Below are 27729 nucleotides of genomic sequence, written 5' to 3'. Positions count from 1 at the left end.
CAAAGGGAATCAGTACGTACTTGAGGCACGTATTAAGCCTTGTTGCCTGGGGCTTCAAGGCTTCTATCTAGCAGTCTGCATACATGTGGATCTGAATGCCTTCATCCATTCTCTATCTTCCTTCTGGGTGCCGTGCTTCTTGCTTAGTTTGGCTGTGTTACTTCTGAGGATTGTCTTATGATGTTTCATCAGTGTTTCAGCACTTCCCTAGTTGGCTCGCTAGCTTGGTAGTGTCGGAAGGGGCTCGGGTAATTAGTACCCGTGGCCGAGAGTCCGGCCGAAGTGAGTGTCGTAGCCCTGGGGCCACCGGGCATCTCAAAGCTCATTCCAGGTGTTGAGGCTCTGTTGAGCCTTGCAACCCTAACCCTTAGACTATGGGAAATGTCCGTGTGACACAAGTATAAAAGTTTTAAAACTTAGCGTTTTATATTTAATCTTGATAAAAGTATTATCATTTTTCTTATATTAATAAAAATATTAAAATCACTTGTATTACTATATTGCTCACCTTACAAATTATTTCTAATAATTAAAATAATTTTTAAAGTATTTAAATAGACTCCAATATAAATAATTCGTACTGAAAGACTAATAAAGAATCTATAACCTACCTCACTAACTATTTCTAAAATATAAACTTCAAAATAAACACTAGTTGCCACTTACAAGAATTTTACATAAAGAATATATTATTTACCAATTTTAAAATAGAAACAACTAATTTTATAAATTTGTACGGTCTTAATAATATTATGAAGGCTCACTACATTTCTAAAGAAATCAATAAGCGGCTCTACAATATATTCGCTTACAGGAAGCTTCTAAAGATATTTATTTTAAATATAATTTAAAATTTGGCGTACTATCGCTACTAATATCAAAAATACTAAGTATTACTATAAAATAAATATATATTTCTTGAGGGACCTTAGTAGTAATAATAGGTCTAGTAGCAATAATCATAGTAGTAATAGTAACTTCAATTTTTATACTCCCAACAAACTCCTTATCAACTAAGGCAATGATAAAATAAACTTTGATATAATTAATTTCCCTATTTCCATCTATGAAGATATCCTTAATCAATATTTTCACGCAAATTTATACTACTATTATAATAAACTCAATTATATTACTTGCAATTATTCCTCGTTCATTAATTATAGTAACTGTTACGGCGCTGGCAGACCACTACACCACTAAGCTATGTTTCAAAAAGATACAAGTAACCGAAGCTGGCAGTTCGATCGCTCAAGTGGTCTTATATAGTTTGTCCTGGAAGAGGCATCCGAGTGCATTCCGTGACAGTAACTAAGGCCTTTAATATCTAACTAATAAAAAGAATAAAGATTAAAACAGAGACAAAATCAGTAGCAGTAATATTTATGACAGGCTAGGATGCATATGCCCAGACGGCCAAACCTACAAAAGATAGGATAATGTTCTACTTGCAAGGCAGAACTCGGAATGCACACTATATAGCCAATGCTAACCTGTGACAACAGGCAGCTAACCGGCCAATCAGCGAAGAAATCCAGTACCACAAGTAACACCCTCCTCCTCTACTCCTGAGCCCTGAAGATGAGATGAAAGTTCGGATTTAGGATTACGGTTGGAAATGAAGAAGCTAAGGGTTTTCATTCAGTATTTAACAACATAGTTTTTCTTTTAGACTAAGAAAGGAAGCAGCACCGCTGTCACAGGTTGGCATTAGCTATATAGTGTGCATTCCGAGTTCTGCCTTGTAAGTAGAATATTGTCCTATCTATTGTAGGTTTGGCCATCTGGACATATGCACCCTAGCTTGTTATAACCGCTTACTTATTAGGTAGACTATATAAATAGTATAGCATGATGAGACAATATATATATAGTTATAAATTTAGTAAGTGAGGTCTGGAATTCAGTGTGTAAATACAAATTATATATTTATTTAATATGTATATGTTAGTTATTTTCTATATATTTGGGGCTTCAAAACGTCTAAGAAAATTTAAACATTTGGTAATGCGAGCTGTCAATTAACAGTTCGCCCCACTCAAACGTCAAAATGCACAAACGTCTATAATTTAAAACGTTAAACCAGAGTTTACTATTACACAACACTTTCAAATTTTCAACTCGTTCAAATACGACTCGTAACACCCCCCTCCCCTCGCAGTACGGTAAATTCACACTTCCCTTCCCCCTCACGACCCCGCCAATGAAAGCATCCCCGCGTCCAAGGTACGTACCTCCACCATGAAACGGTTCTTGTTCATCTTTTTCCTGAAGTCCACAAGCCGCCAAAGTCATGACGATATATAAGCTCGATATCTTCATGAGAAACATGGAAGCTAAATAAAGAAAAGCACATCTTAGCTCCTAGTGACGCTAGCAATGGCGGTATGTAGTTACCTCGATGGACAATAACATGGGACTGAAAGATGGCGAGGCCATCAAGGTACACAACCCGTTTTCGCGGGACCTGATCGGCAGAATCCATCCCATGTATTGACCGCGTATGTATTGACCAACTGATTCTATTCGCTCCAATGATATCAATTTCACCGAGACGTTGGAATTCATATCCCCGGGGCCAAGAGAGTCAAGCCCAGGATAACCTTCCATGACGGGATGGGTGGTTGTGAATAGACTCCAGACAAAAAGGCCCGAAGTGTAATAGCTTGAAAGTCGTGTCACGATAATTATTCCGGCCACGAGATAGTCCAGTAACATACTTTATCAGTCCAGCGGCATCCAACCCCGGCTAAGCTCTTCCCGTCGAGCTCCCTCCATATACAAACGAGCATCCAGCATCCTTCGAGAGACAAACACTGCCGGCATTCCTTCACTCGAGCCAATCTTTTTCCAATTGACCCAAGATCAAGTTGCCCAACATGGCCTCTCCCCTCAATGTGTTGATGGTAAGTTTCCAGCATACAGAACCTGAGTGATACGATCACTAACTTGGTTAGGTCGGTACTGGTGAGTACACCACCGGCTTCGTCGGCGGCGGTGCCTCCGGCTCGGACAAGAAGGTTGGTGTTGTTGGACTGTCCATGTTCGATCTTCGTCGAAGAGGCAAGGTCGGCAAGCTTGGCATGGTCGGTGTCAATGGCACAAAGTTTCCAGCAATTCGTGAGTTCCCCCCGAGGCATGAAGCTTGGAAGCAGCCCTCGTACTGACCACCGTCAAACCTCCAGGGGAACATCTCAACAAGAACATTACCCAAGTCTACAACAAACTCGACACCTCGTTCGACTCCTTCCCCGCCGACAATGCCAAAGACCCGGAATCCTACAAGGCCGCCATCGACGCCCTCCAGCCCGGCGACGCCATCACCATCTTCACGCCGGACACCACTCACTACCCCATCGCCCTGTACGCCATCGAGCGCAAGATCCACGTCATGATCACCAAGCCCGCCGTCAAGGAGCTCGCACACCACATCGCCCTCCTCGAAGCGGCCGAGAAGCACGGCGTGTACGTCTACATCGAGCACCACAAGCGCTTCGACCCTGCCTACGCGGACGCCAAGCACCGGGCCAAGAACCTGGGTGACTTCAACTACTTCTACAGCTACATGTCGCAACCCAAGTCGCAGCTGCAGACGTTCGCCGCCTGGGCGGGTATCGACTCGGACATCTCGTACTACCTCAACAGCCACCACGTTGACATCTGCGACTCGATGGTGTCGCAGCTGGGCTACGTGCCCGTCAAGGTATCCGCCTCGGCCTCCACCGGCGTCGCCGTCAGCTTGGGGTGCCATGAGAAGACCGAGGATACCATCAGCTTGCTCGTCCACTGGCAAAAGGAGGACGATCCCACCAAGCACGCCACGGGCGTGTACACGGCTTCGTGGACAGCGCCGCAGAAGGCCGGCGTTCATTCTAATCAGTACTTCCACTACCTGGCGCAGGGCGGCGAGATCCGCATCGACCAGGCCAAGCGCGGCTACGACGTTGCCGAGGACTCGGCGGGACAGCTGATGTGGTATAACCCGTTTTACATGAAGTATGCGCCCGATGAGGACGGTAACTTTGCCGGGCAGTCGGGGTACGGATATGTGTCGATGGAGAAGTTTGTGGATGGGTGTCGGGCGGTGAATGCGGGTACGCTGACGCCGAGGGATTTGGATAACAAGGGCTTGCCGACGCTGAGGAATACGATTGCTACCACGGCTATTTTGGAGGCGGGGCGCAGGAGTATCGACGAGAATCGGGAGGTCAGGATTGAGAGGAAGGATGGGGAGTGGACGCTTATTTAGTTTTGATACCTCTGGTCCCTTTTTGTTCCTTCTTTGTTAACAACTTCAAAGAAAATCAATTTGGATCACGGGGTTGGTCATGACAATTCTCATATCCTTTTCACCACAGATCTTCACGGGTACCTGGCATGGAAATCACTCCATTGCTGTTTGCAAAGATGGACGGTAAATGTGAATGACCGGGGTATAAACTTGCATTTCATCGATCCGAACGAAATAGCATCCCTCGATAGCACCGTAACTTCATGCATCCATCCATCTCATAGCTAGAGCTTAGCACCTCCCTCCTCTACACCCCCTCGGCAGTCGGTTAGCCACCTCCCTCTCATGACGCAGAAAGAAAAAGTGTGAGATTTTTACTCGCCCAACTCCTTAAGAATAGCATCCTTCAGACTCTCCGGCTTAGTCGTGCTCGCCCACCTTCCCTTAACCTTGCCATCCTTTCCAATCAAAAACTTCTCAAAGTTCCACTTGATGCGCTTCAGCCCCATCAGGCCGGGCTTCTCGTTCTTCATCCACTCGTACACGGGCGTGGCGTTGTCGCCGTTGACCTCGACCTTCTTCATGATGGGAAACGAGACGCCATAGTTGAGCTGGCAGAACGAGCTGATCTCCTCCTCGGTTCCCGGCTCCTGCCCGCCAAACTGGTTGCACGGGAAACCCAGGATCTCAAAGTCGTTGGGGTACTTCTCCTTGATCTCCTTGTAGACGCTCTCGAGGCCTGCGTATTGCGGGGTGAAGCCGCACTTGGAGGCAACGTTGACGACGAGGACGACTTTGCCTTGGTAGGTGGAGAGCGGGAGTTCGGAGCCCTTCTCTGTTAAGCGGGGGGTGGGTTGGTTAGTATGGGTTAGGTGATGAGTGAATGATGAGAGAAATGGTGGGTGAGTGAGTGGCTTACTGTCGAGGGACTTGAAGTCGTAAAAGGTAGTGGCGGAAGACATGTTGACTGTTGTTGTCGCGAAGTGTCTGGGAGTGATTGGTTGGTGATAGAATGCTGGTTTGGAGACTGGCAGTTGAAGTTGTTGATGAGATGAGATTGAGGGTAGTTGTGATGGTTTCACAAGGCGAGTGAGTGCAACGGCTGATGAACGATGGCAGCAGCGGGGTATCATATGGTAATGAGAGATAATGGCAAAGATCAAAAGAGGTCGAGAATGACACGAGTGAGAAAGGCGAAAGGTGGTGCTTGTTATTTGAACGGGGATTGCGTGGCGGCGAGAACTCCCTCCGACGTTCGACAAAGGCCCTTGCTCACATTCGGAGAGAACAAGGATGAGGTGAGACAGCTACCCCGGCGCGGGTTCTGGGAGTTCCCGAGCGTGTGCCTGCGCAGTTCCAGCGTTACGGGGCGTTTCCCGCGTGGGGCCATTGGCTACCTACGGCGGTCCCTTTCTTGGTCGTTCCATCCCATCACGGCAGTGAGCACATGTTGAACATTCAACTCAAACATCTTCTTCGCGTCGATTTTCGATCCCGTCTTTGTGTTTCATCCGTTGTTTCCGTTGCTTGGCTCAGTCAAGCTTCTACTGCCGGTACCTTACCTTAACGTCTGTATTTGTTCTGGTCGATCTACTATTGCGATACTTCGGGACCCTTTGCTTTTGGTGTTCTGACGTGCTATGAGAATTACTAAGCAACAGCCCAGGCGCCTCGGCAGGGACCGTTTACTGTTCAAGGAACCCCGACCGAGCGCCCAAGTCGGCGTTGACATGCGCCGCCTATTTTCCGATCGCGGACGACTGCCCCGCTACGCAGGAGGGCCCTGAAGATCGGAAACTTTTGATATAAAGAACTCAAAAAGACACCCAGATGGTTCCTGTCACGCCATTTGGATTGGAAAGCTTACGACGCTCAAAACTGATTTCTTCGATTGCCCGGCAAACCCGTGGGTACACGCAGAGGAACCACCAGTGATGGCGGGGAACACAAATCCTTGGCTTTGACATCATCATTGCATTAGCGGGTGAGGAGTCTGATATTGGTGTCTCTGTGTTCGGGAACTCAAAACACCACAGTTTGGATCATGGTCTCCTTAGTCTTTCACAATTGAAGTGAATTGCAACATCCGATTGTTGGATTGTGAAGCTTCAGATCGAACAGAGGATGGTAGCAAAGACAAGCTCAAGACATGGGTCAAGTGCGAGGCAATGAATGTCTCCGAGTTGACATTCCCGTCCAAAAAAGGAAACTAACCGCAGCAATGAAGCGTGTGGGGTAGCTCGTGGCAGAGAGACGTGGGTAGGCCGTCAATAGCCACTCCGTTGACGTCGTTCGAGAGGTGGGACATGATCCCCTCACTTTCAGAGCCATCATCAACAACAACAAACTGGCGTTGAAGAAGATTCCAACGTTGATGAACACTTTGCTGCGTACTAACCAACTCGTCAAGATGGCTGCCCAGCAACAGAAAAGAAACATTGTCATTGTCGGTATGTTCAGTCACTTTTCTCCACTAGGGTAGGTTCCCCGCATAATCGATAGCTCTCAACTAACACAACATCACCACATCAGGTGGCGGCATCATCGGTTGCACAACCGCCTACTTCCTTACCCGCCATCCCAAATTCGACCCGGCCCAGCATACCATCACCCTCCTCGAGGCCAGCTCCATCGCCGCGGGTGCATCTGGTAAAGCTGGCGGTCTCCTCGCCCTCTGGGCTTATCCCGAATGTCTCGTTCCCCTCTCCTACCGCCTCCACCGGGAACTTGCCGATGAGCATAACGGGGCCGAGCGCTGGGGTTACCGGCAAAAGATCGGCTGCGGAACTATCGGTGCCGTCGTCAAGAATGCCGACCTTCAAGCTCGCGGCCAGGGGACATCAACTTCGACAACCGCCGACCTGAAGGAACCCGCCGACACTACCGCGGCAGCTCCCAACGCCAACCTTCCCATCCAAGGCACCGACAACAAAGACTCGAAAGATTCCGAAAAGGACTGGGAAAAGCTTCCCAAACAAGACACGGCCGCGACCTCCCTCCTCTCCGAATCAGTCCTCCCCTCTGACCTCGACTGGGTGGACTCCTCGCTCGTTCGCTCGTGGGACGTCATGGGCCGACGGGGCGAGACGGAAACCGCTCAAGCGCATCCGTTCCACTTCACCAACACCATGGCGGACCTAGCCGCCTCTAAAGGCGTCGATATCAGGTTGGGCGCCAAGGTCACCAACATCACCTCGTCCTCCTCCTCTCCCAACGGCCGGGTGGACACTGTCGAATACGTAGACCGCAATAACAACGACGAAACAAAGACCATCACGGACGTAACAGACGTGATCCTAACCGCCGGTCCCTGGACGGGTAAGATCCTGCCCCGGTCCAAGATCGAAGGGTTGCGCGCCCACAGCGTGGTGTACGAGGCGGAAGTGAGTCCGTACGCGGTGTTCACGGACATTGAGCTGCCGAGCGAGTGGACGCCGGAGCACCGAAGGGAAAAGGGGCAGAAGAGGAAGCATAGAGGTCATGTGGATCCGGAGATTTATGCGAGGCCGTTTGGGGAGGCTTATGCTTGTGGTATGTTCACTTTACATTTTTCTTTTATCAGAATTTGCTTTACCGTCCGCTTCTTTTCCAACCCATCATACCCAGGATACATACAACTTGGGATGACTGACAAACGAATCAAAACAAAACAGGCGAACCAGACAAAAACGTCCCTCTGCCCGAAACAGCAGATCAAGTCCAGTGCGACGAAGACCAGTGCAACGACCTGATTTCCTACATTGCCACCATCAGCCCGGTTCTCGCGTCCGCCCCCGTCAAAGCTAAGCAGGCCTGCTACCTCCCTCAGCATGTCCGATTTGGAGAGGAGAGAGGCCCGCTTATAGGCCAAACTTCTACGCCTGGTCTGTGGATTGCCGCCGGACATACGTGCTGGGGAATCCAGAACGGGCCAGCCACCGGCTTGTTGATGTCTGAGCTGATTTTCGATGGCCAGGCCAAGAGTGCGGACATTGACAAGCTGGACCCCAAGAAGTTCAAGGTTTAAAGGGGACGTTCGGATGGAGCGTCAAGTATGGGGCAGGGTGACAGTTCGAGTGGTGATGCGAACATGAGACACGATTTTCAGGAACGGGATTTACAACAGTACTATAGAGTAAGGCAGCGTTGCCCTCTTTTCAAATGTGCTGAGCGCATTATCTTTTATTTTGGAAGCGGAGATATGTTAAGCGTATCCCATCTAAAGTTCAGAGCGGCGATCATACATGCTTATCAAACCCACCAACACCACCCTTATCTTGACTCTTTTGCCATCTTTTGATATTCCAAGGCCCTTATCCTGTTTAAGTTGTATAGTCATTATCTTACATTGCCCTCGAAATTCTTTCCCTGTCGCCCTTCCCGCCCTACTAGTAAATCTGCGCGACTCACTCAGCCCTGCCACTGGAATCGGCTCTGCCTCAGCATGGTCATCAGCCCAATGGGCAGCAGCGCCTTGTCAACGACCGCCAAGCCACCAAACATGTCCACCACCTCCCGATGGAACAGCTGCACCACCCACTTGTCGTAGCTGCTCATGTTGTCCCACTCATCCTCATCCTCGAGTGCCGCCTTGACATCGCCCTTGAGCTCCACGTCCTTCGTGTACGGCTCCTTCAACAGGTTCCGGTAAAGCGCCGAAAGCTTCAACGACGTCAGCTCCCTGTGCCGCGTGAACTCCTCATAGCTCATGAAAGGCTCGCCCTCAAGGTCCTTGAACGAGTCTCCTCCTCTGTCCGAGAATCTGTCGTAGGAACTTGACTGCTTAACGCTGCGTTCCACCTCGCGCAACTCAAAAACCTCCTTCGCTCTGCGGTACGCAGTCTCTTCCTCCTCTTCGTATTCGGCCAGCATCTCCTCGGGTGTCTTCTCCAGGCCATCACGAATCAGGAAGAGCGAGACGAACGGATTACGGAGACCGAGACCGCCCATTGAGGTGGGGAAAAAGAGGTATCCGTCGGGGATGGACGAGATGCCGAAGCGCGAGCTGATCATGTCCTTGACGTAGGCTCCCACCCCGGCGGCGTGGTCGGGGAAGAGCTTCTGCTGGATACGCGCGAACATGGCAAGCATGCTGTCAACGTGGGCGCGGCCGTTGCAGGCAGCGGGGCGGCCGAAAAAGTTGGTGAAAAAGCGGTCGCCGTAGATGTTCCAGGCTTGCACCCAATCGAACATACTCTGGCAAGCGGCGAGCTGGCGGCGCAACTCGTCGATATGCTTGTCGACTTTGGCCTCATCGATCTCGAAGTGGCCCGTTGAGGGGTTGAGTTCGAGGAAACCCCAGGTGATGGGGCCGGATGGGAGGTTGTGGCTGGTCTTGGCTGTATCCTCCTTGCCTGACTCCAAGTCCGCCTTCTTGTTCTTGGGAAGAATGATCGCCGAGCCTGTCTTCTCTTCATTGAGACTCAGCCCCAGGACCTCGGTAAACTCCGTCACCACCTTCCATGCCTTAGAGCACTTCTCCATGGTACCCCAAAGCCACATGTCGTCGTGAAGACGGTAGAGGGGAGTTCCATCGGCCTTCTGGTTGACAGCAAAGTCTAGGCAGAACAGCACGGACTCGCCCACAACGTCGGAGATTGTGCTGCTGATTGGGACACCACGCTTGCGGACGCCAAAGGCAGTGTCAGTGGGATCTTCCTTGAACCTGATGGGAGCCTCTAGCACACGCTTGAAAAAGTCAAGCCACTCCTCGTTGAAGCCAAAGAACTCCATCACGGCGAATATGCTCGAGTGGGGCAGTCCAGGCCCGAACCATCTGAAATCGGATCGGATGACACTTAGTTCATTACCCAAGTGCCTCTGGACGAGAATGTCGGATTCAAGCCGGTGCATGAGACCCTGTACCACTTTTAGGGGCGCGTCTCTCGTATCCTGCTCCTTGTCCGCATCCGCCTCCGAGGAATCATCATACCCGCCACGGATCTCCCACATCTCCAGGGGGAGATGATCCAGCAGAATTTCATCCTTGAAGTAAGTATCGCGGTTTTCGGCAACGCTGCCGTAACTGGAGAGGGATTGTTTGTCGTCCAGGAAAAACTGTCGGCGTCTCGCATCCTGCTTTGACATGGGTCTCGTGTCAGGCTTCCATACGCCCTTGGAATCGACGAGATGCTTGAACTGTTGTCGAATCAAGGTTGCCCAGGTGCGGAAAATGTATTCGAGGAGCAGTGAATGCAGTAGGTCCTCGTCTACGAAGAACCTGTACTTCCCATTCAGAGCCCGACGCTGCTCGACCACCACAGGCTCCTCCCAGGTCCAAGATGCGCGCGCTTCTATACGCATGTTGAGCACATCCGCAATTTCCTGCAGGACGACCGAGTTGTTCGAAAAGTCGCGAAGGGTGCTGCGCTTCTCACCCGTCACGTTGTTGCTCCGCAGGATGCCCTCGATGCATCCCTTGACCACCTTCTCGTTGAAGGGGTGTGACCAATTCGAATGCTTGCTGTCCTGAAGGTCCTTGAAATTCTTTCTCAGGTCTGCCAGAGCACGCTGGCAGTCCTTTGAAGACCCGACGAAGACGTCCTCCAGATACTGCTTGATGGCGTCCTTATCCGTCTCCTTGGCGGCAAAAACAAACTCTTCCCACGTCTTCCTCTGCTCGTGCATCTCTTTCCTTCCAACGGGGACGAAGTCATCCTTAGCAACCCCGTCACCTCCTTCAACCCCTGTCTTCTTGGTCCATTCGTTCACCATTTGGCCGTACACGCTGGCAAATCTGTACTTGTTGCTCGTCATGTTCAACTCCTTCTTCACCGCCTCCTCGTACTCGCGCAGAAGAACCTCTGACACGGACGGGTCAAATGCCGCCTGCTCCACAAACCGCTTGAGGTTGGCGGCTGACAGCATGGGGTTACTAGCCTCCTTGATGGATGGCAGCTTGTCGCGGCCGTCGAGAAGGGTCTTTGCGCGCTTGCGGACATCGGTCTCCTTGTCGGCAGCCGAGATGAGAGCGTCTTTTGCGGTCTCGTATGCATCCCTTTGCTTCTGGAGCTGGTCCAGCTTGATGGAGGTGATGGAGGAGAGGGTCTGGGAGAGAATTTCTGAAGAGGCGGCCATGTTTGCGGGTGTTGATCCGAAGAAGCGTCTATGTTTTTTTTGGGTACGATGCGTATAAAGTTTTGACTATAATGAGTGGTAAGATTTTGCCGCTGGGGATCTGTTTCCAACGCGTTGTTTATCCACTTACTGGTGACGATTGAGCTCGATGCTGTCGATCAGCGGGTGAGAGAAGAAGATGAGAGGTTGAGTGTGTCCAGATCAGAAAAGATGGGAAACGAAGCGGAGGGCGGCCGCCCTTATGTACTCCATTGAAGAGGCACTGCCGCATGTTTATTGTCTATCACTGCCACAAACGAGTGGAGAGCCTTTTCATCTTGACGGACAGTTTCCCTGTCATGAGGCAACTTGGGAAGCTACAGCCATCCTGCAAACAGCGTTGATAGAAAATCCGTCCGGTGAAAGAGTAATGCCACCACCTCACAGTCAACGGCGAACGAGAGGGTTTAGCTGCTTTGGGACCGGCGAGTTGGTGTACCAGTCTTTGCTCTGCAGTGCACACAGTGTTTGGTGAGTCAACCGGCCAGGCCTGTCCGACAGGTGCGTATTGAACCTTTGCCTCCAGCTTTGTTGTTCAAAGTGTTTGAAGCCATTGAGCGTATGAAGAGAAGCAATCGCGACTGGTTTGATGAAAGAACAGCCCGGACGCTGCAGTGGTGTCGTTGGCAATTCGAAATGAAGCTTTGGTTTGTCAATTGCTCTTGCTGACGTTGGATTTCATCCGTTCTGAGGGAAACCGTAAAGGACTACCACAGTGCCCCAAACGTCCCTAGTGTAGTTCGTACAGGCCTGGAGATTACCCCTGCCAGCGGCGTGCGAATTGGGCTGGCCGGTTGCCAAGCCAAGGGTCAATAAAAAACATAGAAGCCGAATAGACAAGTCCAACATGTCTCGCTTTGGCTACGAAAGGCCGTTACAAAACTGTGATACGGATCACAAGAATTTTAAAACACATTAGCGAGACTTACTTATGGATTAGACCGTTCAGCAAACGCCTTGAGGATAGGTTTAAAGTGGTTGGGGAGATACTTGAATGTGTAATGTATTGACCGTGATGTGTTCGGTTTATTTTTACAACCCTTTTGGCTAGCTTTCATTGCTCGCCGAGTGGACACTGGGCTGCCACTTATGACGATAGAACAACACCTGGACCCATGGAAGATTCCGGTTGTGGTTTGTTTTTTGATAAAATCCGGAAAAAAGGACATGGCTATGGCATTCACGTTGAGTTTCTTCCTGGCCTTGTAAGTCTAGAACTTTAGCTTTTAACAAGTGAATGTGCTCGTCCATGGCGCCTTCTCTTTGGACCCAACGTAAATGGAAGCTACGAAACAAACGCGGAAAGTAGTAGGTAGCTAGCGATGGCCCGTCCTCCTTGCCGGATATGCACTTTTGACAGAAGCAATTCAATGATTCTTCAGAGTTGCGTGAAACCATGGAGCAATACCGGAGGGTTGCAAGCCGCCATCGATACACTATTATCAAGCTGAAGATCGTCCGTCCAGCCGGTGTTTCTGGACCCTTATTTCACTGGCCTTACCAGGGATTTTAGCGGCTACCTGCTAAGATGTCAGTGGCTTGGCCAAGACCTATAGGGCTGAAAAGGGGAGAGATGTGGATGGCATCACGTATGTAGCCGATGATCTTGGCGCTGGCTTCCTACCCATCTGTGAGAACCCATATACAACGGATACACCTCCGAGGAAGGGAAGCGAATATAAAAAGCGATACGGATAAAATGTCATAGTTATCATTCGAGTCATAATTACCACGTTCCCATCTTTTCCAATGCTACCCAACCAGACCGAGCACCTCTATCTACCTAGCCCCAACGTTTCGCCTCTAGTAATCCATCGGAGCGTCCGTAAGCGTCACTGGTGCATGCCCATGGCCAGTCGAGTTCTCCTTCTCACTTCCACTTTGCTGCTGAGAAGCGGTTGTGGAGGCAACCACAGGGATTCGACGGCCGGCCGAGATGCGTGCACCACTCCGACCCAAGCTGTTGCGCTTCTCTACCAAGCTGCTACGCTTATCCGCCAAGGGGTCAGCTGTCTCCGACTTGGGTGTCCCGGCCTCAGCGGGAGCAGCGCCATTCAGGTTTCCATCGGCTGGGTGGCTCAGGCTTGAACCAGCCTCATCCGGAACCTCGAGACTGGACCTCTTGGGCAGCACAGGGCCCAAGCTTGGCCTCTTACCATGCTGCTGGCTAGAAGTAGGGCTTGTGATACCGCTGGGGGAAATGGGGAACCGGGTCTCAGGTCCGCCAACGCTCCTGTCACGACGGTGAGCGCGCGGTCCCGGTGCAGGCGAGGTGGCTCTGCTTCTGCCGCCGTTGGCCTTCTCCAGGATTAATCGGTTTCGCTCCTCCATGTGCGCCCTACGGTTGCTCTCGTCGGTAGAAATTGCGCGTGGACGGTTGTTGTTTCCTGAAATGGAAGCAGACGCGCCAAGAGTGGACATGCGCTTCAATTCACTGAAGATCGCATCCTTATGCGCAAACAGGTCGCGAATCAAGCGGTAGGCGTGCTTCTCCTCCATGGTGAGTGATGTCTCGGTACGTGGGCGGAGAATGCATGGCGCCAAGGTAGTTGCCAGCTTGGCCACATAGTCCTCGTCGGCAGAAGTGAGCTCGATGAGGCGTGTAAAGTGGTTCATGCAAGCATCGAGCGTAGCAATGTTGGTGAGGCGTAGCTGCGACAGGGTCTGTTGGAGAACAGGGATACGGGCGTCTTCACTACTGTCTTGTGTTGTGTTGTAGATAGTTCGGATGATTTCGTAGACATGAGATGATACCAAAGAGTCTAAAACATCAGTGTCAGTAAGGCGGTGCCAAGATTCTACAGGATTATGGTGCAGAACATACCAGGGAGTTCAAGCAGGTAGAGCTTCAATAGACTGGCAACAGTGGCAACATCAAACTCGGCGAAGACTTCCAGCGAGGGAGGCTTTCCATTGTTGACCTTGTTGCGCAGTTTGTGAGTGTCCTTGAGGGAGACTTCATGGAGCCATACCCCACGACGAGCCTCATCGCCCTCAAGATCCGGGTAATGGTGATCCAGGTATGTTAGCAAGGTAGTGACAATGATCGGCACGCGCTTCTTATCCGCCCGAGCACGGGCCTCGAGATCAACACCAAATGTCTGCTCATCGACCTTGTTGTAGTAGTTCTCGTAGGTCACAACCTTGGGTACAAAGCTACCAGTCCGATAGTTCTCCAACAGATAACGGAGGTCGCCCAGTGGCTGGACCGTCTCCTGATAAAGCATCATGTTGTCCACAGTAGACTGCAGACTGGGAATGACGTTGCTGATGGTACCAGAAAAGTCCAACACCACGGTCTTGATAGCCTTGAGCCTGTCAAGCTCGCAACGCTCGAGGAACTTGAGGTGCAGAAAGATGGCCTCCTCGAGCTCACAACGCATCTCATCCAGCTTCTGGACAGCAGCCTTGTACTTCTCATCTGCCTCTCTGGCCTCACGTCGCATGCGCTCAGACGGAGTCTCGTTAGGGCGCCCATTATTGACGCCGGGGATGTTCCAGTTGGCAAGATACTCGCTCACGGCACCGACAACTGGCGAGTCGCTTCCTTCGGATCCGTTGGACAGGGGCATCGAGAATGTTCTGTTAACAGGCGCCTTCTTTTCCGGGACACCGGCCAACTTGAAAGCCTGGGGGCGCCATTGGTAGAACATCCTGGAACTGTTGGCGAAGGTGTTTCCAACATTACCGATCAAACGCAAGAAGCCGTGGGTGATAAGGTCCTGGCCGATTCTCTCCGCGTAACTGACGCTCGTGGTGCCCATGTGCCGTTGAAAGTATTCGACAATATCCGTGCCAGCCGATGTGTTCTGGTACGTTCCCAGAATTGGGACCTTCGTTTCGCCCATCTTGATGTTGTTGAGCATGTGGGCGAGGATCTTCTTGATCTGGTCGGGCGAGTAGGTCTCATCGCCAATCTCGAACGGCTCGTCATCTTCCTCCTCCTCGGGCTCAACCTTGATTTCGGGAATTGGTTGCTTGGGCTTCGGGCTCGCTGCGGATTCGGGGTCTTGGAAGGCCAACTTGTTTTCTTCCTCGAGATCCTCTACCAGGCGGCACTTGTTGAAATAGTTGCTGCGCAGCTTCTTGACCACTTCAGCCTGCTTGTCGTGGGCCTTGATCTTTGCCTGGAGCTCTTCCTGCGAGTTTTGGAGTCGAGATTCGTGGGCGTCGCACCAGCGCGTAAAGGGGTTCACAACTAGGTCTCGAATGTTCTGCGCAATCTTCTTGTGGTTCTTGGAGGCGTCCTCCATCTCGGTCCGCACACCTTCATAAGCCTGGCGGAAACATGTTAGTCAAAACCATCTCAGCGATGATGAAGCCTGGTGTTTGCCGGCATGTGATTCGTACCTTGCGCACGCTTGCGCCATCGTCGCGGTTGAAGCCGTTTGGAATCTTGTCAACGGCAGGGGCAATTTCGGATAGACGTTGACCATATACGTCTTCGGCTTCGGCGCGCATGCGAGCGATGGTCAGGAGTTGGCGGTTTTCGACCACGCCTTGCTGGAGCTTGCCAAACAGGACCCCGAGGCCTGAGCACATCTGCGTCAGCACCGTCGACAACAACGAATAGTCAGCGGATCCACTGGGGGACAGCCAGACTACTTACCTGCGGCGTAGTCGTTGGACCAGAAGGAGTCCGCGAAGCCCGGCATTGTGGTGAGGAGGGCTATCGCTCGACGGTGTATGTCGGTGGTATGTAGCTTCGACGATGATGTTGGGACGAATTAAGGCGGGATGTGGGAAAAGTTGTGGCAGCAGGGGCAGCCAGAGTTTTGGTCGGCGTGGTGCTAGAGTGAGGCTGAGGCAAGCAGGATCCCAGCTGACAATCCTCGCCTAGTTCTGATTGAGGAGAGGCCGGTGAATACGGTATGCGATCCGTCAGGGCAGGTCCAAGTCGGTCCGGGGTGGTTGATTCCGTCAGTGTCGTTCTTTGAGAGTTGAACTAGGCGGCGGGAAGGTGGGTAGGTTTGGCGGGTCTGGGATTAAAGGGGGGGCGCAGCGCCGCCGAGTGGCCGGGGATGGAGACGACGCAGGCACCGTGACAGCGGCGGGGGTGTCTCTTAACGGAGCACAAAAGTCGGTCTCCTTGTCGTGGGATCCAACTATCCGGATAAGGGCTTGGAATTCTCTATCTGGATAGTGTAGGTAGTGGTGTCAATGAAGTTGGCGATAGGCGCCGACGGAGCTAGGAAGGAAACAAAGAATCTGATACAAGAGCAAAATCGCCTGCTAAAGTGTCCCAATGGAAAGAAGTTGAAGAAACACTTGGGGAAGTGAGCTTCAGGGGAGGGCTCAGACAGAGAAGCAAAGTGGAAGAACACAAGCAAAAGTCGATGTTGTGGTCGCAGTGCGAAAAGGGCAGTGAGCAGAAGGGACGAACTGGCATTCGTGAAACAGGGGCAACACACAACTTCGTAGTACCCTACAGCACGCAGATGGATGCACTCAGAATTGGAAGGCAGGATGGATGCGCTTGCAGGTGCAGGCCGAAGTGGAAGTGCAAGTGCAGGACGGTGTCCACTGGAAGGTGTCACGGTGGATTGTCTCGTCGGGCAGCCAGAGGTTCTCTCGTTCAGCACGCCAGTTGATCTCCAAGTCCTCACCCAGTTCCAAGTTTCATTGGAGGGGCAGCGTCAGAAGGAAGGACCGTCGGGTCCACACGTGAGGTACATGTACGCCCTAAAATAACCTCAACGTCTCGTGTAGGGGTCGAGGGGTCTTTGGAGATGGAGCCTAGATTTCCCGTGCTTGTTTTCTGGAAAGTTGAAGATGGTCCGCGAGTGCTGGGCTGGCTCTGGCTGAGACCTTGGGCTGTGAACCCCACTGTGGGCGTCCCTCGTCGAATCCCATGTGCCAAGACCTGAGCCTCCTTGACTCTCATCACGGAGTAAGCATCACCATCGGGCAGCGGGCAGTTAGCCGTCAGCAGGGTCACTATCGCCGAGGAGAGACAATCAAATGAACGGTTCAGTTTACTATCGTCCTTTGAGGGCCTTTTTCCCCTGGGTGTAAGATAGAAGAGGAATTTGCAAAGGTTTTGTGTGGTCAGTTATTAACATGGATTCTGCGCTTTAAAGTTTCCACATATGACGCCAAGATACCCCAGATCTTAGTGCAGCAACACCCTCAAGATGCCGAAGATGGTGTGGTAGCTCGAGTCTTCATCCCATGTCATCTAAACACCAAAATACTGTGTCTCGTTCTCCCTTATATACGATGCATCGTCGATTTAAGGGCTATGATTTACACGCTTCTTTTGCATTCGACTCGAGACGTATGCATTTCCAGGTCGGGCTGACCGAATGACAATGCGTCGGGCTACCTCTCTAAGATGAAGTAACCCCGCTAAGCTTTAGGCGATTTCTAATCCTTCAACGACGACACATGGTAAACACTCTGCCCTGTTTTAACAACTGTGACCCTAAACTCACTCCTCTCTTTTCCCTTTCCCTCAATCATCGCGTTACCACAATCGTCGGTAAAGAAAAAGTCGTCCTTGAAAAAATGAAAGAAGAGAAGTCCCGCGATGTCGGGGACGTTGAGCGCTTAGATGCTCCTAACACGCGCCAACGGCGAGGAGTTGGCCGCAAGTTCTGGGGCGCCGTGTTCATCTCGCTTTTGTTGCTTCACGTCTTCCTCCGGCCCGTGAGCTATGGCATGTCGGGTTGCATGACAGGTTCTTCGAGTGAGAAGAACATTGAAAGACGCGTGAAGTACATCCTAAAACACACTCCATTGATCGGTAAGACCACAGATCAACAGCAATTATTACCCCAGAGAAGAAACAAATACTAACAATGTGACTAGATGGACACAATGATTTGCCCATTATGCTGCGCTGGAAATTCAACAATCACATCAATGACAAGAACTTCACCACCGGCTGGGAAGACGGCACGCTCCCCGGCCATGTCGACCTTGCGCGCCTGAGAGATGGCATGAACGGAGGAGCTTTCTGGAGCTTGTTTTGGCCCTGCCCTGCCAACGGCACCGATTTCTCTGATGAAAACTATCTGCCCGGTTGGTCCAATCCGTTTACAACACTTCCTACATAGGCTACAAAGAAACTGATACAATCATTGTCACCAACCTCTAGCCGTCGAGGCAACACTCCAACAAATCGACCTAGTCGACCGTCTCCGCGCCGCCTACCCCAAGGACTTCGGCCCGGCCGTCTCCAGCAAAGGGGCTCTCAAAGCCTGGAAGCACCACAACCAGCTCATCTCGCCTATGGGCATCGAAGGTCTTCACCAGATCGGCAACTCGGCCGCCACTTTGCGCCGCTACCACGCCCTGGGCGTCCGCTACGCGACGCTTGTTCACAACTGCGGCAACAAGTACGCCGACGCGGCCCTGCAGGAGAATCCGTTCCGGAAAGCGCCCTCCCACTGGGGCGGCGTCAGCCCGGCCGGCGAAGCCCTGGTCAACGAGATGAACCGCATCGGCATGATCGTGGATCTGTCCCATACCAGCGTCGAGACCATGAAGGATGTTTTGGGAGGGACCGGTAAAGAATGGAACGGAAGCAGAGCCCCCGTCATCTTCAGCCACTCGAGCGCCTACGCGCTGTGCCCGCACCCGCGCAATGTGCCGGACGATGTTTTGCAGCTGGTCAAGCAGCGCAACTCGCTGGTTATGGTCAACTTCTCGCCGGACTTCATCTCGTGCGTGGCGGCCCCGGAGAGGGACGATGGACTGCCAGATTTTGACCCGGAAAACGCGACTTTGGAGCATGTGGCTGAGCATATCATTCATATTGGCAAGCTGATTGGGTATGATCATGTCGGTCTCGGCAGCGATTTTGATGGGATTCCGACAGTTCCCAAGGGTCTGGAGGATGTCTCGCGCTATCCGGATCTGGTAGCTGAGCTGCTTAGACGTGGTGTTAGTGATGCGGACGCGAGCAAGATCGTGGGCGGAAACATCCTCCGCGTGTGGAGCGATGTTGAGCGTGTGGCGGTTGAGATGCAGAAGGTTGGTGAGCCGGCTCTTGAGGATGATCTGAAAGACTTGATGCCTGAAGAGTAGAAATATGAGTGGGGGTAAGGGAGTAGATAAGTGGATGTTTCCGTAAAGCTTGGTTGGATAAATAGCTACAAAATTAGCCTTCATGTTCTAGGCGGCTTATATCCGATACAAGACCTGGCTAGCATATGAACTAGATGATGGGGTTATTACAGACGGCCGTCATGATCCGAACACCGTAGTCGAAAAAAAAAAAAAAGTTGCCCTTGTTTTGTCTTAACCCGATGAATTGTCCTACAACGCCGCGCCTAATCCCTCTCGCGTCTCAGCGTGGTTTTGTTCTGGCTTGACGTATCGTACACTGAGTCTGCCTGCCCGCCTGCCCTAATAGCTCGTCGACACCCGGCTAAGCCAGGTCAGGCGCAACTCGTTCTTCTCTTCTGCCCATGTATTTGATCCCAGCCCCGGACCACCGAAGCAAGTGTCGAGTAAAGAAGTTGCTCCAGGTATATCCAGATGCCGTGATGTTCCTTAACGCTCCCATCACCCTCGTCGACCCGCTCAACCGTGGCGCTCGATCTTGTTGAGCTTCCTCGCGTTGGCGATCTGGTTCCTCGTCTGTTGACCGCGCACGGGCAGACCCATGGCATGACGACGACCGCGGTAGGTACCCATATCACGAAGGCGCTTGATGTTGTCCAGCACCAGCCTCCTGGCGTCGTTCTCGATGGTCATGGTCGACAGTTCGGCCGTCAGCGCGGTGACGATCTTGGGCGGGAGGGTGCCCATCTTGGCGCGCGGATGGATTGAGTATTTGGCCAGAATGCGGGCGGAGGCCTGCTGGCCTAGGCCGTAGAAGCTCTCGAGAGCTTTCTGTGGTTTGGGAGATGAGAGTTAACCGGGGTGGTTCTTCCAGGACATCGTGGGAGTGCAAGGACGAGGACGAGGGCAGCGCACCTGGACGAGCTTCTGCTCATTGAAGTTGACTCCCAGGATGAACACCTAAAGACGGAACGTTAGAACTCTGTTGAACAGCGATAACCTAGGGAATTGTAGGGGCCGTAGGTACCATCTTGTTAGCCGACGATAAGTTACCTTGTCGCAATGGGCATAACTCGGTTCTGGAATCGCGGAGGAGTCTCGACTCTCCAAGCAACCGCAACTCGCGATATGGAACCCGGGCGTGCAGGCTTGCCGGGCAGGCGACGGAGCGTGGGGGAGCCCGCATTGGCCAGCGAAAATCCGCAGTGGAGCATCGGGTGCTCTGAGCAGCTGGAGCTTGGCATTCCGCCAGCTGGCAGCCTAAAAGTTACCAAGCCCGATGTACCTCTGTAAACACTTTACCGTATGAGTCTTGCAAAAAGAAAGCCAAAATTTCATGGCGATGTGCCAAATGTAGATGAACAACCACTCACCATAATCCCAATCAAAACAAAATCATGACAGTCGACTTTACTGCGAGGCCGGAAAAGCCTCTTCCGTACTCGGATGAGTTCTCATCTGCGGACGAATATGTCGACAGCCTGCTGGACTTTGCGACCAATTCCCACCTTTTCCAGTTTCTCTGTGGTGGTGTTCACATTCTAGACTTCTTCACCAGCGAGCCCGGCCTCTTCGTCTCTGCGGTGCCCAAGGAATGGCAGGACTACCTGGTGCAGACCGAGCCCATGGTGCTTTTGGATTTCTTGATGAGAGATGATCTCGACGCACTTGCCGGACAAACTGGCCCCGAACAACAACCTCCAGAGACGCTGGTTCAGTATGTCAAGGACATCAGGAAACTTTCTTTGCGCCGCTCCTTTCAACCAAGCAAGCCGAAACTACCAGTACTCCCTCGGCAGGTGGCTCTGGGCATGAACACCAAGAAAGTCCACGAGGTCACTCACTTTTCCGGATACATCGACAGACTCTCTGAGGACGTCGCTCGGGTTAGGGGACAGGAACTGACGCACTTGGTAGACTTTGGCAGTGGCCAGAATTATCTGGGCCGCGCTTTGGCGAGCCCTCCGTACAACAAGCATATTGTTGCCGTGGAGAGCAAGGAGGCCAACACAGCAGGCGCCAAGGATCTCGATATCCTGTCCGGTCTGGCTGAGCGGGAGAAGAGGATACGCAACAAGAAGCTCTACCATCGTATTATGGAAAGCGTAGACCCATCAGAAGTCAACGACGAAGAAGCGCTGAAGCGCGCCGCAAAGGCATTGGGTGTGGCAGACGAAGATATTGCCACCATTGACCTCCGATCGAGAAAGGAGCTTCAGGCCACTTATGCGCGGGAGGAAGGAAAGGGCAGCATTGAATATGTCGTCGCCAAGTTGGGAGATGCCGATTTGGCCCCTGTTATCTCGCAGCTGGAGTACACGGAAACCCACAGCGAGGATGATCTCAGCATGATGGCCGTGTCCATTCACTCATGTGGCAACCTCTCTCACTACGGCATCCGGTCCATGGTTCTCAATTCATCTATCCACGCCGTTGCAATCGTGGGTTGCTGCTACAACCTTCTTACCGAAAAGCTGGGACCTCCCACTTTCAAGCCTTGCTTCAGTCGGCCAACCCTTCAGCCACTGAATGCTCGTGTTGTCAGGGAGTCCGAAAGACGGGATCCCCAGGGGTTTCCCATGAGCGAGAAGCTCTCTACCTACAATGACCAAGGCATCAGACTCAATATCACAGCCCGTATGATGGCGTGTCAAGCACCCGGGAACTGGACCGACAAGGAGAGTGATGCCTTCTTCACCCGCCACTTCTACCGCGCCGTCTTGCAAAGGATATTCCTCGACAAGGGTGTCATTTCAAAGGTTTACCACGGGCCCAGCGACGGCGAGGGCGAGGAAGAGGGCAAAGAAAGCCCCTTCAACTTCAGCACCAACCCCGTCGTAATCGGCTCACTCAGGAAGCAATGCTACACCTCCTTTAGCGCGTACGTCCGCGGAGCGATCACCAAGCTGACGACCAACACGGACTTTAGCCAGTACAGCCAGATCGTGCGCGAGAAGCTGAGCGACATCACTGACGAGGAGATTGCCAAGTACGAGGCCGCGTACCTGCCCCGCAAGAGGGAGCTCAGCGCCATCTGGAGCTTGATGGCCTTCAGCGCGATGGTAGTTGAGTCCCTCATCGTGACCGACCGGTACCTGTTCCTCAAGGAACATTCCGACATCGTGCGCGACTGCTGGGTGGAGACGGTGTTTGACTATGGCCAGAGCCCCCGGAACCTCGTCGTCGTTGGTATCAAGAAATAAAAGAAAGATGTGTGTAGCAGGAAATAAAATGAATGTCGGATGAGTGCCTTCTCTCCTCCTCCCCAGCCACCTCACTTTCTTTCACACGCATATGTACCTCTGTGTACCTACAACATTCCCTTCGAATATCGTACCCCTGGGATATTTGCGGGGTGTTGCACAACATTTGACTTGTGTTGACCTGGTATTACCTATACTGTGTCCATCCAGGTTATCCTATCCCACTTGCCTATCTCTCCAGGGGGTTATTCCGCCGCAAATGGACAGAATTGCAGGACGGTCGTTTCGAACCTCTGCACGCCTTCGGTGCGCGTAGTGGCCGCATTCTTCTTCGATAGGGAACCGCCAGCTAGCATGTCGCAATACCTGACAAGGTTGAGGCGATCTGTTGCACGCTGCAGCACGCCCCTGGATCGGAGGGCTCTGTAGCCTTCTTGCAGTCTGCTGTTGCATCTTGAGCTGGACAAGAAGACTCGAGGCCCCGATTGGTATCAACTGTGGTCTTTGTATGCCATGTCTTCATCTTCACATTTCTTGATAGCTCGCTCGCAGAAAGACGCTGTCACGAGACATTATACAAGTCAAACTCGGGCCGATATAGGATGCGCAACCCTCCTCCTCCTCCGGGGGGCACAAGCCCGGGTACCTCGACCTGTCAACCAGGAATATGTGCCAGAACCAGAATGGCAGAGCAAACCAGAACATACATTTAGTGAGCTCATTTGGCCAATCATACGAGAACCGAACAAAGCTTTTGAAACAAGGCGTTTCTTTCGCTGCGTTATCTCTTGTTGTACAAAGGGCTAACCCAGGTTTCTCGGGGTGGCTTCTGACAGTTACAGTGCCGTTTTCCTTTCCAGATGACCGGTGTGTAACTAAGAGGCAAGGAAATTCTCAGGTGAAGGCTTGTCGAGAAGCTGGCTTGGTCTTTCTGAGGCTGAGATATAGGGACGTTGCATCAACTACCCCAGAGCGTGCAATGCCTCAGCAGTCCGAAAGGAAAACAAAAACTGATAGATCTCTTCCTCTCCATCCCATGCTGGCTGTTTGTCCAGGCTGACGACCGAAAATGGAAGGCAGGCAGGCGGGGGGTTCACCGTTCGGGATTTGAAATTTTTTTTTTTTTTTTTTTTTTTTTTTTTTTTTTTTTGCGCCACAAGAGAAATTTCCCCACACACACGCTTAGAAGCACCCCCGACGAGTGATGAGATCTCAGCTCTTCCCACGCCGGTCAAATCGTCATCCCTTCCTAGGTTCATCATGGCGGCTCGCAGGTCGGTTGTCAGCTCTTTTGATGGTCGGAGAAAGAGCCAACGTCTCTTTCGTGAGGGTTGTTGTCGTGGTGGTGGTGCCAGGTCGTCACCTAGCAATGGCATGAAGCTGAATGGATGTTGAAAGAACAATGGCTGGCTGGCTGGCTGATAGGCAACCTTGAAAGCAAAGTAGAGATGAGGTTAGGTACCTGCGTTTCTTTCTTCTACATGCCCACAGCAGCCTACATGCTTATTGCCGTCATTGTACGTTAGAGAAGGATGCATTGTAACCCATTTTTTTACTCCCGTTCGTCCAGAGCGTTGGTGGTGGGAGGGTTTCCTTTGAGAGGACTTGCCTTGTTGGGCTTGAAGTTGGTGGTGGTAATGGTGGTGGTGACGGTTGCGTAAAAGTAGCTGTACATAAAACGTCGTCCTAGTCGTCATCCACTTATGGGAACGTGCTTGGTGATGATGATTCAATTCGGATAGCTAAACCACCGCAGAAGGTGAATCGATTGTCGAATCCGCACACCGAAGTCAACATCCCGCAAAGACAAAAGCAATGTGAGACAGAAGTTGTCGAATGTTTCAAAAAGAAAGGCCGACATAGGTTCTAGGCTTGTGGGATCTCGAGCATCCCAAAAGTGCTAGATGTACTACCCGAGGTGACATGACAAGCGCCGGCGTTTACCTGCACATGCGCAAGCACGGAGGTGGGAAAAGAGATGAAATAAATGTTTAGGTGATGTACCAGCATGCACTTCATCTGAAATCATCGGGGTTTCTGTAGAAAGACATTGTTCACCGGCTTCGTTTTTTGTTTTTTTTTCTGATATTTTGGTTGTCGGTGTTTTGTCGGATTAGGTATTCTATCACCCTCACCCCCACCGCCTGGCACCTGCCTGCACTGGACACAACGTTTGCAATTGCACTACCAGAGGAACTGCCTATCATCAACCCCCTGGGTATGCAACCCGGTGACCATTCCAAATATCAAATTTAGGGGGCTCGCATCACTGTGACCTGCATTCCATAAGTAGCATTGATAGCCCATAGCACTAAGATACTGCGTCGCATGTAGGCATCATCATCATACTTATGCAGATGAACTTTTCTTCTAGGTTCTTAGTCCGATTGTCCAGCTTGAGACTAAACTATTTTGGACCTGGCCAAAGAGGTTCTCGAACACAACGCCCATCATTTCCCCAAGTCCCTCCACTTGCACCACTTCCACCCCCGGCTTACAGCACAAGTGGAATCACAGACAAGAGGTACCTCTACCTTATCAGTTCGTCTCTCGGGCCCAGACGCGGCCCTATCCCCTCGTCCCCCTCCCCCACCGATCTCGGGTCCGGTCCTGGCTCTGTCCCCCGCCAAGCTTTTACCTCACAAAGAGAAGCAGGCAGACAAGCAGTTAGAGAACCGACGGAAGGAAGTGAAACTGGAGAAGCAAGTCACACGCTCACATCTCTTCCATTAAGTCATCACTTTGACGAACTTCCATTTGTCTTCGACATCCTCATCATCTCCCCAATTTCTTTTTACTTTTGCTTTCGTTCTCCTCTCCACCTCAAATCCCTTTAATACCTAGGTACCCTACCCTTTTATCTCTCTCCTTTTGGTTGGGACTTGACTCATCCACCCAACCATCCTCCAGTCCACTTTCACAATCTCCTATCTTATATACTTTTGACGATACCCCGCCCATTTAGTTCCATTCCCATCTCGCTCCTATCCTCGGGGACTGTTGCTCGCTCCTTCAGGCCCATCGACCGAGCCTACCTTACATATTTCACCAAAGGCCACCAAGCCAATTCTCCTATCTATCTCCTATCTCGCGGATCGACAATCAACCAACAACAACAAGACCCTGTGACGTGACAGATTGCATTGGCTCGTGCGGAACAGATCGGGAGTCGGGACAGTCACCTACACTACAAGCCAAGAGGACCCCTCAAAACGCATATCACCTTCACCTTACCCAGGTGTTACTCCAAAACTGTTTACCTACAACTCGACTCCTCTTTTCGAGAGACGTCACAAGGTCACACCTTGATCACCTCATTTTTCATCACTCAACCGACTTAAACCGACTCCATCTGAAATTCAAAAGGAGAACAAGGAGACAAAAGTGGGAAGGGTTTCCTCCTAGCGTTTCTTCGCCTGATCAACCACCAAGACGAAGTCTTCTGCTAGGGTCAACAAGGAGTTTCAAAAACTATAAGGAGCAGTCAACACACATACACTCACGGCTATGAACGCACAAATAACCTTCCTGGTAACTAGACCTCTCTCATTTTGTTTTTCCTTATCCCAGTGTTTTCTTCCCTCACAATGCATCACTAACGCTTGCTCACAGGATGGAACACTGAGTCTAATCCACATACCCCTCCCTCTCTACCCAACTTTTCTCCAACCCATCCTCCAAATCCTTCTCCCACCCAGCCAACCATTACCATCAGACATCAACTCGTCATCAACAGCCATCCACCATCACCACCAAGATGAAACAACCTTCCTAAACATCTCCATCACTCCCCTCGAATGTTCCATCGTGTGCCCCTCCTCCTGGGCCCGCACTGTCTTCGAGCCCGCCATCGCGCGCCTCCCCAAAGACCAAGCAAAGACTATTTCGGTTTCCAAAGATGCTTACGCCGTCTTCTCCGTCATCAGCGCGGGCATGGACGCCGGCTCGCGCGTCGTCGATTTGACCTGCCCTTTAGCGCTGGCGGGGATCCCGATTTTCTTCATCACGACGTATTACTCGGATTTCATCCTGGTGCCGACGAAAGACCGAAAAGCGGTGGTGGAGACGTTGAGGGCCAAGGGCGGGTTCGTGTTTGTTGAGGAGGAAGGGGGCGATGGAGAAAATGGGTTTGAAGGGTATGGGTACGGGTCGAGGAGGGGGTCGGTGACTATGACGTCCGGGACGATGATGGGGTATCATCATCATGCCAGGGGAGGATCAAGTGGAAGTGGAAGTGCCGGCGGGCTTGGTGGAATGTTGACCCCGTTGACTAGTGTGCCGACTACGCCGCCGCCGTCGGATGCGGGCGAGCTGCAGCTCAAAACGTTTGAGACGCTCAAGAGGCGGAATGTGGTGCCGTTTGTGGAACCGGGACTGAGGCTGGTGCATTGCTCAGGGAGGGAGAAGACGAGTATCCATGGCGGCGGAGGGGGCGAGGGCGGACGCGGGCATGGACATAGTAACTCGATGACCGGCGGCGAGAACGGTGACACGAATGGCAGCGGCGGTTATCCAAGGAGGAGGAGAAACAGCTGGATCGACACGGTCGACACCAAGCTGTACACGAGCATCATCTCGGCACTGGTGTCGCAGCCCCGGTTCCTGTCGGTGACCCTGGCGCAGGATGACCCCCCTAGCTTGCTGCTGGACAAGGCGCTGGTGGATCTGTTCGGCGACTCGCTCGTGGGACCGACGGAGGGCACGCTGGTGCCCATCTTTCTCGACCTGGTCAACTTGCCGTTCGAGGCAACGGGCATCGTTTCGGGGGTGGCCGGGCGGTTGGTCAAGGACATGCCCATGACCGAGAGCGCGGAGCTGTCATATTTGTCGACGGCGAGGGCCGGCGCGGTGATCTTGTCTTGTGAGCAGGCTGTGACGGCTTTGGGAATCTTGGAGCCGTTGCTGAAAAAGCAGGGGTGAGTGAGACCGTCATTGTGGTGATGCTAGGCTGAGAAGGACATGTTGTGTTGCGTTGATGTTCTCTTTGATTGGCCTTTGATGTGCGGAGCTTTCGGCTTTGAGAATAGCCATTCATGGTGAAAAAAAACCGGCGCGAGGGTAGTCGTGCATTGGCTGTAGTCTTCGGGAAAAGTTGCATGGCTGGACGGAGCTGGATGGTGTTTTGACTGTGATCTAGCGAATAATTCATTTTGATTCCCGCTAAATAGCCGTTGTAGATCTTGTCGTCGT

At 51.9% G+C, this 27729-nt stretch overlaps 9 protein-coding genes across 9 annotated transcripts; 5 read left to right on the top strand and 4 right to left on the bottom strand.

The window, feature by feature from the left end:
* The first annotated feature begins 2767 nt into the window (after nt 1-2767).
* SMAC4_06595 (uncharacterized protein) lies at nt 2768-4306 on the top strand. Its single transcript, XM_003346080.2, has 3 exons — nt 2768-2906; nt 2958-3120; nt 3186-4306. The coding sequence occupies exons 1-3, from the start codon at nt 2880-2882 to the stop codon at nt 4247-4249; spliced, it is 1254 nt and encodes a 417-aa protein (XP_003346128.1). The 5' UTR covers nt 2768-2879; the 3' UTR covers nt 4250-4306.
* A 58-nt stretch (nt 4307-4364) lies between these two features.
* Nucleotides 4365-5488, bottom strand: SMAC4_06594 (uncharacterized protein). Its single transcript, XM_003346079.3, has 2 exons — nt 5151-5488; nt 4365-5066 (listed from the first exon to the last, which is right to left on the bottom strand). The coding sequence occupies exons 1-2, from the start codon at nt 5362-5364 to the stop codon at nt 4606-4608; spliced, it is 675 nt and encodes a 224-aa protein (XP_003346127.2). The 5' UTR covers nt 5365-5488; the 3' UTR covers nt 4365-4605.
* An 840-nt stretch (nt 5489-6328) lies between these two features.
* Nucleotides 6329-8594, top strand: SMAC4_06593 (uncharacterized protein). The gene is made up of 3 exons (XM_003346078.3): nt 6329-6681; nt 6764-7762; nt 7885-8594. The coding sequence occupies exons 1-3, from the start codon at nt 6606-6608 to the stop codon at nt 8235-8237; spliced, it is 1428 nt and encodes a 475-aa protein (XP_003346126.3). The 5' UTR covers nt 6329-6605; the 3' UTR covers nt 8238-8594.
* Nucleotides 8595-8620: 26 nt separating this feature from the next.
* SMAC4_06591 (uncharacterized protein) lies at nt 8621-11322 on the bottom strand (the record flags this gene model as incomplete). The annotated part of the gene is made up of 1 exon (XM_003346076.2): nt 8621-11322. Exon 1 carries the CDS (start codon nt 11285-11287, stop codon nt 8621-8623), a length of 2667 nt encoding a protein of 888 aa, XP_003346124.2. The 5' UTR covers nt 11288-11322.
* A 1672-nt stretch (nt 11323-12994) lies between these two features.
* Nucleotides 12995-17107, bottom strand: SMAC4_06590 (uncharacterized protein). Its single transcript, XM_003346075.2, has 4 exons — nt 15936-17107; nt 15677-15858; nt 14151-15603; nt 12995-14088 (listed from the first exon to the last, which is right to left on the bottom strand). The coding sequence occupies exons 1-4, from the start codon at nt 15979-15981 to the stop codon at nt 13130-13132; spliced, it is 2640 nt and encodes an 879-aa protein (XP_003346123.1). The 5' UTR covers nt 15982-17107; the 3' UTR covers nt 12995-13129.
* Nucleotides 17108-17584: 477 nt separating this feature from the next.
* Nucleotides 17585-19567, top strand: SMAC4_06589 (uncharacterized protein). Its single transcript, XM_003346074.3, has 3 exons — nt 17585-18071; nt 18137-18349; nt 18426-19567. The coding sequence occupies exons 1-3, from the start codon at nt 17714-17716 to the stop codon at nt 19355-19357; spliced, it is 1503 nt and encodes a 500-aa protein (XP_003346122.2). The 5' UTR covers nt 17585-17713; the 3' UTR covers nt 19358-19567.
* Nucleotide 19568: 1 nt separating this feature from the next.
* SMAC4_06588 (mitochondrial 37S ribosomal protein uS13m) lies at nt 19569-20654 on the bottom strand. Its single transcript, XM_003346073.2, has 3 exons — nt 20364-20654; nt 20252-20296; nt 19569-20167 (listed from the first exon to the last, which is right to left on the bottom strand). The coding sequence occupies exons 1-3, from the start codon at nt 20520-20522 to the stop codon at nt 19856-19858; spliced, it is 516 nt and encodes a 171-aa protein (XP_003346121.2). The 5' UTR covers nt 20523-20654; the 3' UTR covers nt 19569-19855.
* A 40-nt stretch (nt 20655-20694) lies between these two features.
* Nucleotides 20695-22544, top strand: SMAC4_06587 (uncharacterized protein). The gene has a single exon (XM_003346072.2). It carries the CDS (start codon nt 20734-20736, stop codon nt 22537-22539), a length of 1806 nt encoding a protein of 601 aa, XP_003346120.1. The 5' UTR covers nt 20695-20733; the 3' UTR covers nt 22540-22544.
* Nucleotides 22545-24916: 2372 nt separating this feature from the next.
* SMAC4_06586 (uncharacterized protein) lies at nt 24917-27725 on the top strand. The gene is made up of 2 exons (XM_003346071.2): nt 24917-26070; nt 26152-27725. The coding sequence occupies exons 1-2, from the start codon at nt 26047-26049 to the stop codon at nt 27457-27459; spliced, it is 1332 nt and encodes a 443-aa protein (XP_003346119.1). The 5' UTR covers nt 24917-26046; the 3' UTR covers nt 27460-27725.
* Nucleotides 27726-27729: the final 4 nt, after the last annotated feature.

The sequence above is a fragment of the Sordaria macrospora genome, chromosome 2 (assembly GCF_033870435.1).
Source record: "Sordaria macrospora chromosome 2, complete sequence".
NCBI lineage: Eukaryota > Fungi > Ascomycota > Sordariomycetes > Sordariales > Sordariaceae > Sordaria > Sordaria macrospora.
The sequence above is the reverse complement of the archived record's forward strand: the minus strand, read 5'-3'. Positions and strand labels throughout refer to the sequence as shown.

Bases quoted from the DNA above. Each gene is read 5' to 3' on its own strand.
- SMAC4_06590 (XM_003346075.2), bottom strand. From the start codon at position 15,981: ATGCCGGGCTTCGCGGACTCCTTCTGGTCCAACGACTACGCCGCAG. The intron at 15,859-15,935 runs GTAAGTAGTCTG...AGATGTGCTCAG, and splicing joins GTCCAACGACTACGCCGCAG to GCCTCGGGGTCCTGTTTGGC. The intron at 14,089-14,150 runs GTATGTTCTGCA...CTGATGTTTTAG, and splicing joins CTACCTGCTTGAACTCCCTG to ACTCTTTGGTATCATCTCAT.
- SMAC4_06594 (XM_003346079.3), bottom strand. From the start codon at position 5,364: ATGATACCCCGCTGCTGCCATCGTTCATCAGCCGTTGCACTCACTCGC. The intron at 5,067-5,150 runs GTAAGCCACTCA...CCCGCTTAACAG, and splicing joins CGACTTCAAGTCCCTCGACA to AGAAGGGCTCCGAACTCCCG.
- SMAC4_06595 (XM_003346080.2), top strand. From the start codon at position 2,880: ATGGCCTCTCCCCTCAATGTGTTGATG. The intron at 2,907-2,957 runs GTAAGTTTCCAG...TAACTTGGTTAG, and splicing joins CTCCCCTCAATGTGTTGATG to GTCGGTACTGGTGAGTACAC. The intron at 3,121-3,185 runs GTGAGTTCCCCC...TCAAACCTCCAG, and splicing joins CACAAAGTTTCCAGCAATTC to GGGAACATCTCAACAAGAAC.
- SMAC4_06587 (XM_003346072.2), top strand. From the start codon at position 20,734: ATGACAGTCGACTTTACTGCGAGGCCGGAAAAGCCTCTTCCGTACTCG.
- SMAC4_06588 (XM_003346073.2), bottom strand. From the start codon at position 20,522: ATGCGGGCTCCCCCACGCTCCGTCGCCTGCCCGGCAAGCCTGCACGCC. The intron at 20,297-20,363 runs GTACCTACGGCC...TTCCGTCTTTAG, and splicing joins TATCGTCGGCTAACAAGATG to GTGTTCATCCTGGGAGTCAA. The intron at 20,168-20,251 runs GTGCGCTGCCCT...CCCAAACCACAG, and splicing joins ATGAGCAGAAGCTCGTCCAG to AAAGCTCTCGAGAGCTTCTA.
- SMAC4_06586 (XM_003346071.2), top strand. From the start codon at position 26,047: ATGAACGCACAAATAACCTTCCTG. The intron at 26,071-26,151 runs GTAACTAGACCT...GCTTGCTCACAG, and splicing joins ACGCACAAATAACCTTCCTG to GATGGAACACTGAGTCTAAT.
- SMAC4_06593 (XM_003346078.3), top strand. From the start codon at position 6,606: ATGAACACTTTGCTGCGTACTAACCAACTCGTCAAGATGGCTGCCCAG. The intron at 6,682-6,763 runs GTATGTTCAGTC...TCACCACATCAG, and splicing joins AAGAAACATTGTCATTGTCG to GTGGCGGCATCATCGGTTGC. The intron at 7,763-7,884 runs GTATGTTCACTT...AAAACAAAACAG, and splicing joins TGGGGAGGCTTATGCTTGTG to GCGAACCAGACAAAAACGTC.
- SMAC4_06589 (XM_003346074.3), top strand. From the start codon at position 17,714: ATGGTAAACACTCTGCCCTGTTTTAACAACTGTGACCCTAAACTCACT. The intron at 18,072-18,136 runs GTAAGACCACAG...CAATGTGACTAG, and splicing joins AAAACACACTCCATTGATCG to ATGGACACAATGATTTGCCC. The intron at 18,350-18,425 runs GTTGGTCCAATC...ACCAACCTCTAG, and splicing joins TGATGAAAACTATCTGCCCG to CCGTCGAGGCAACACTCCAA.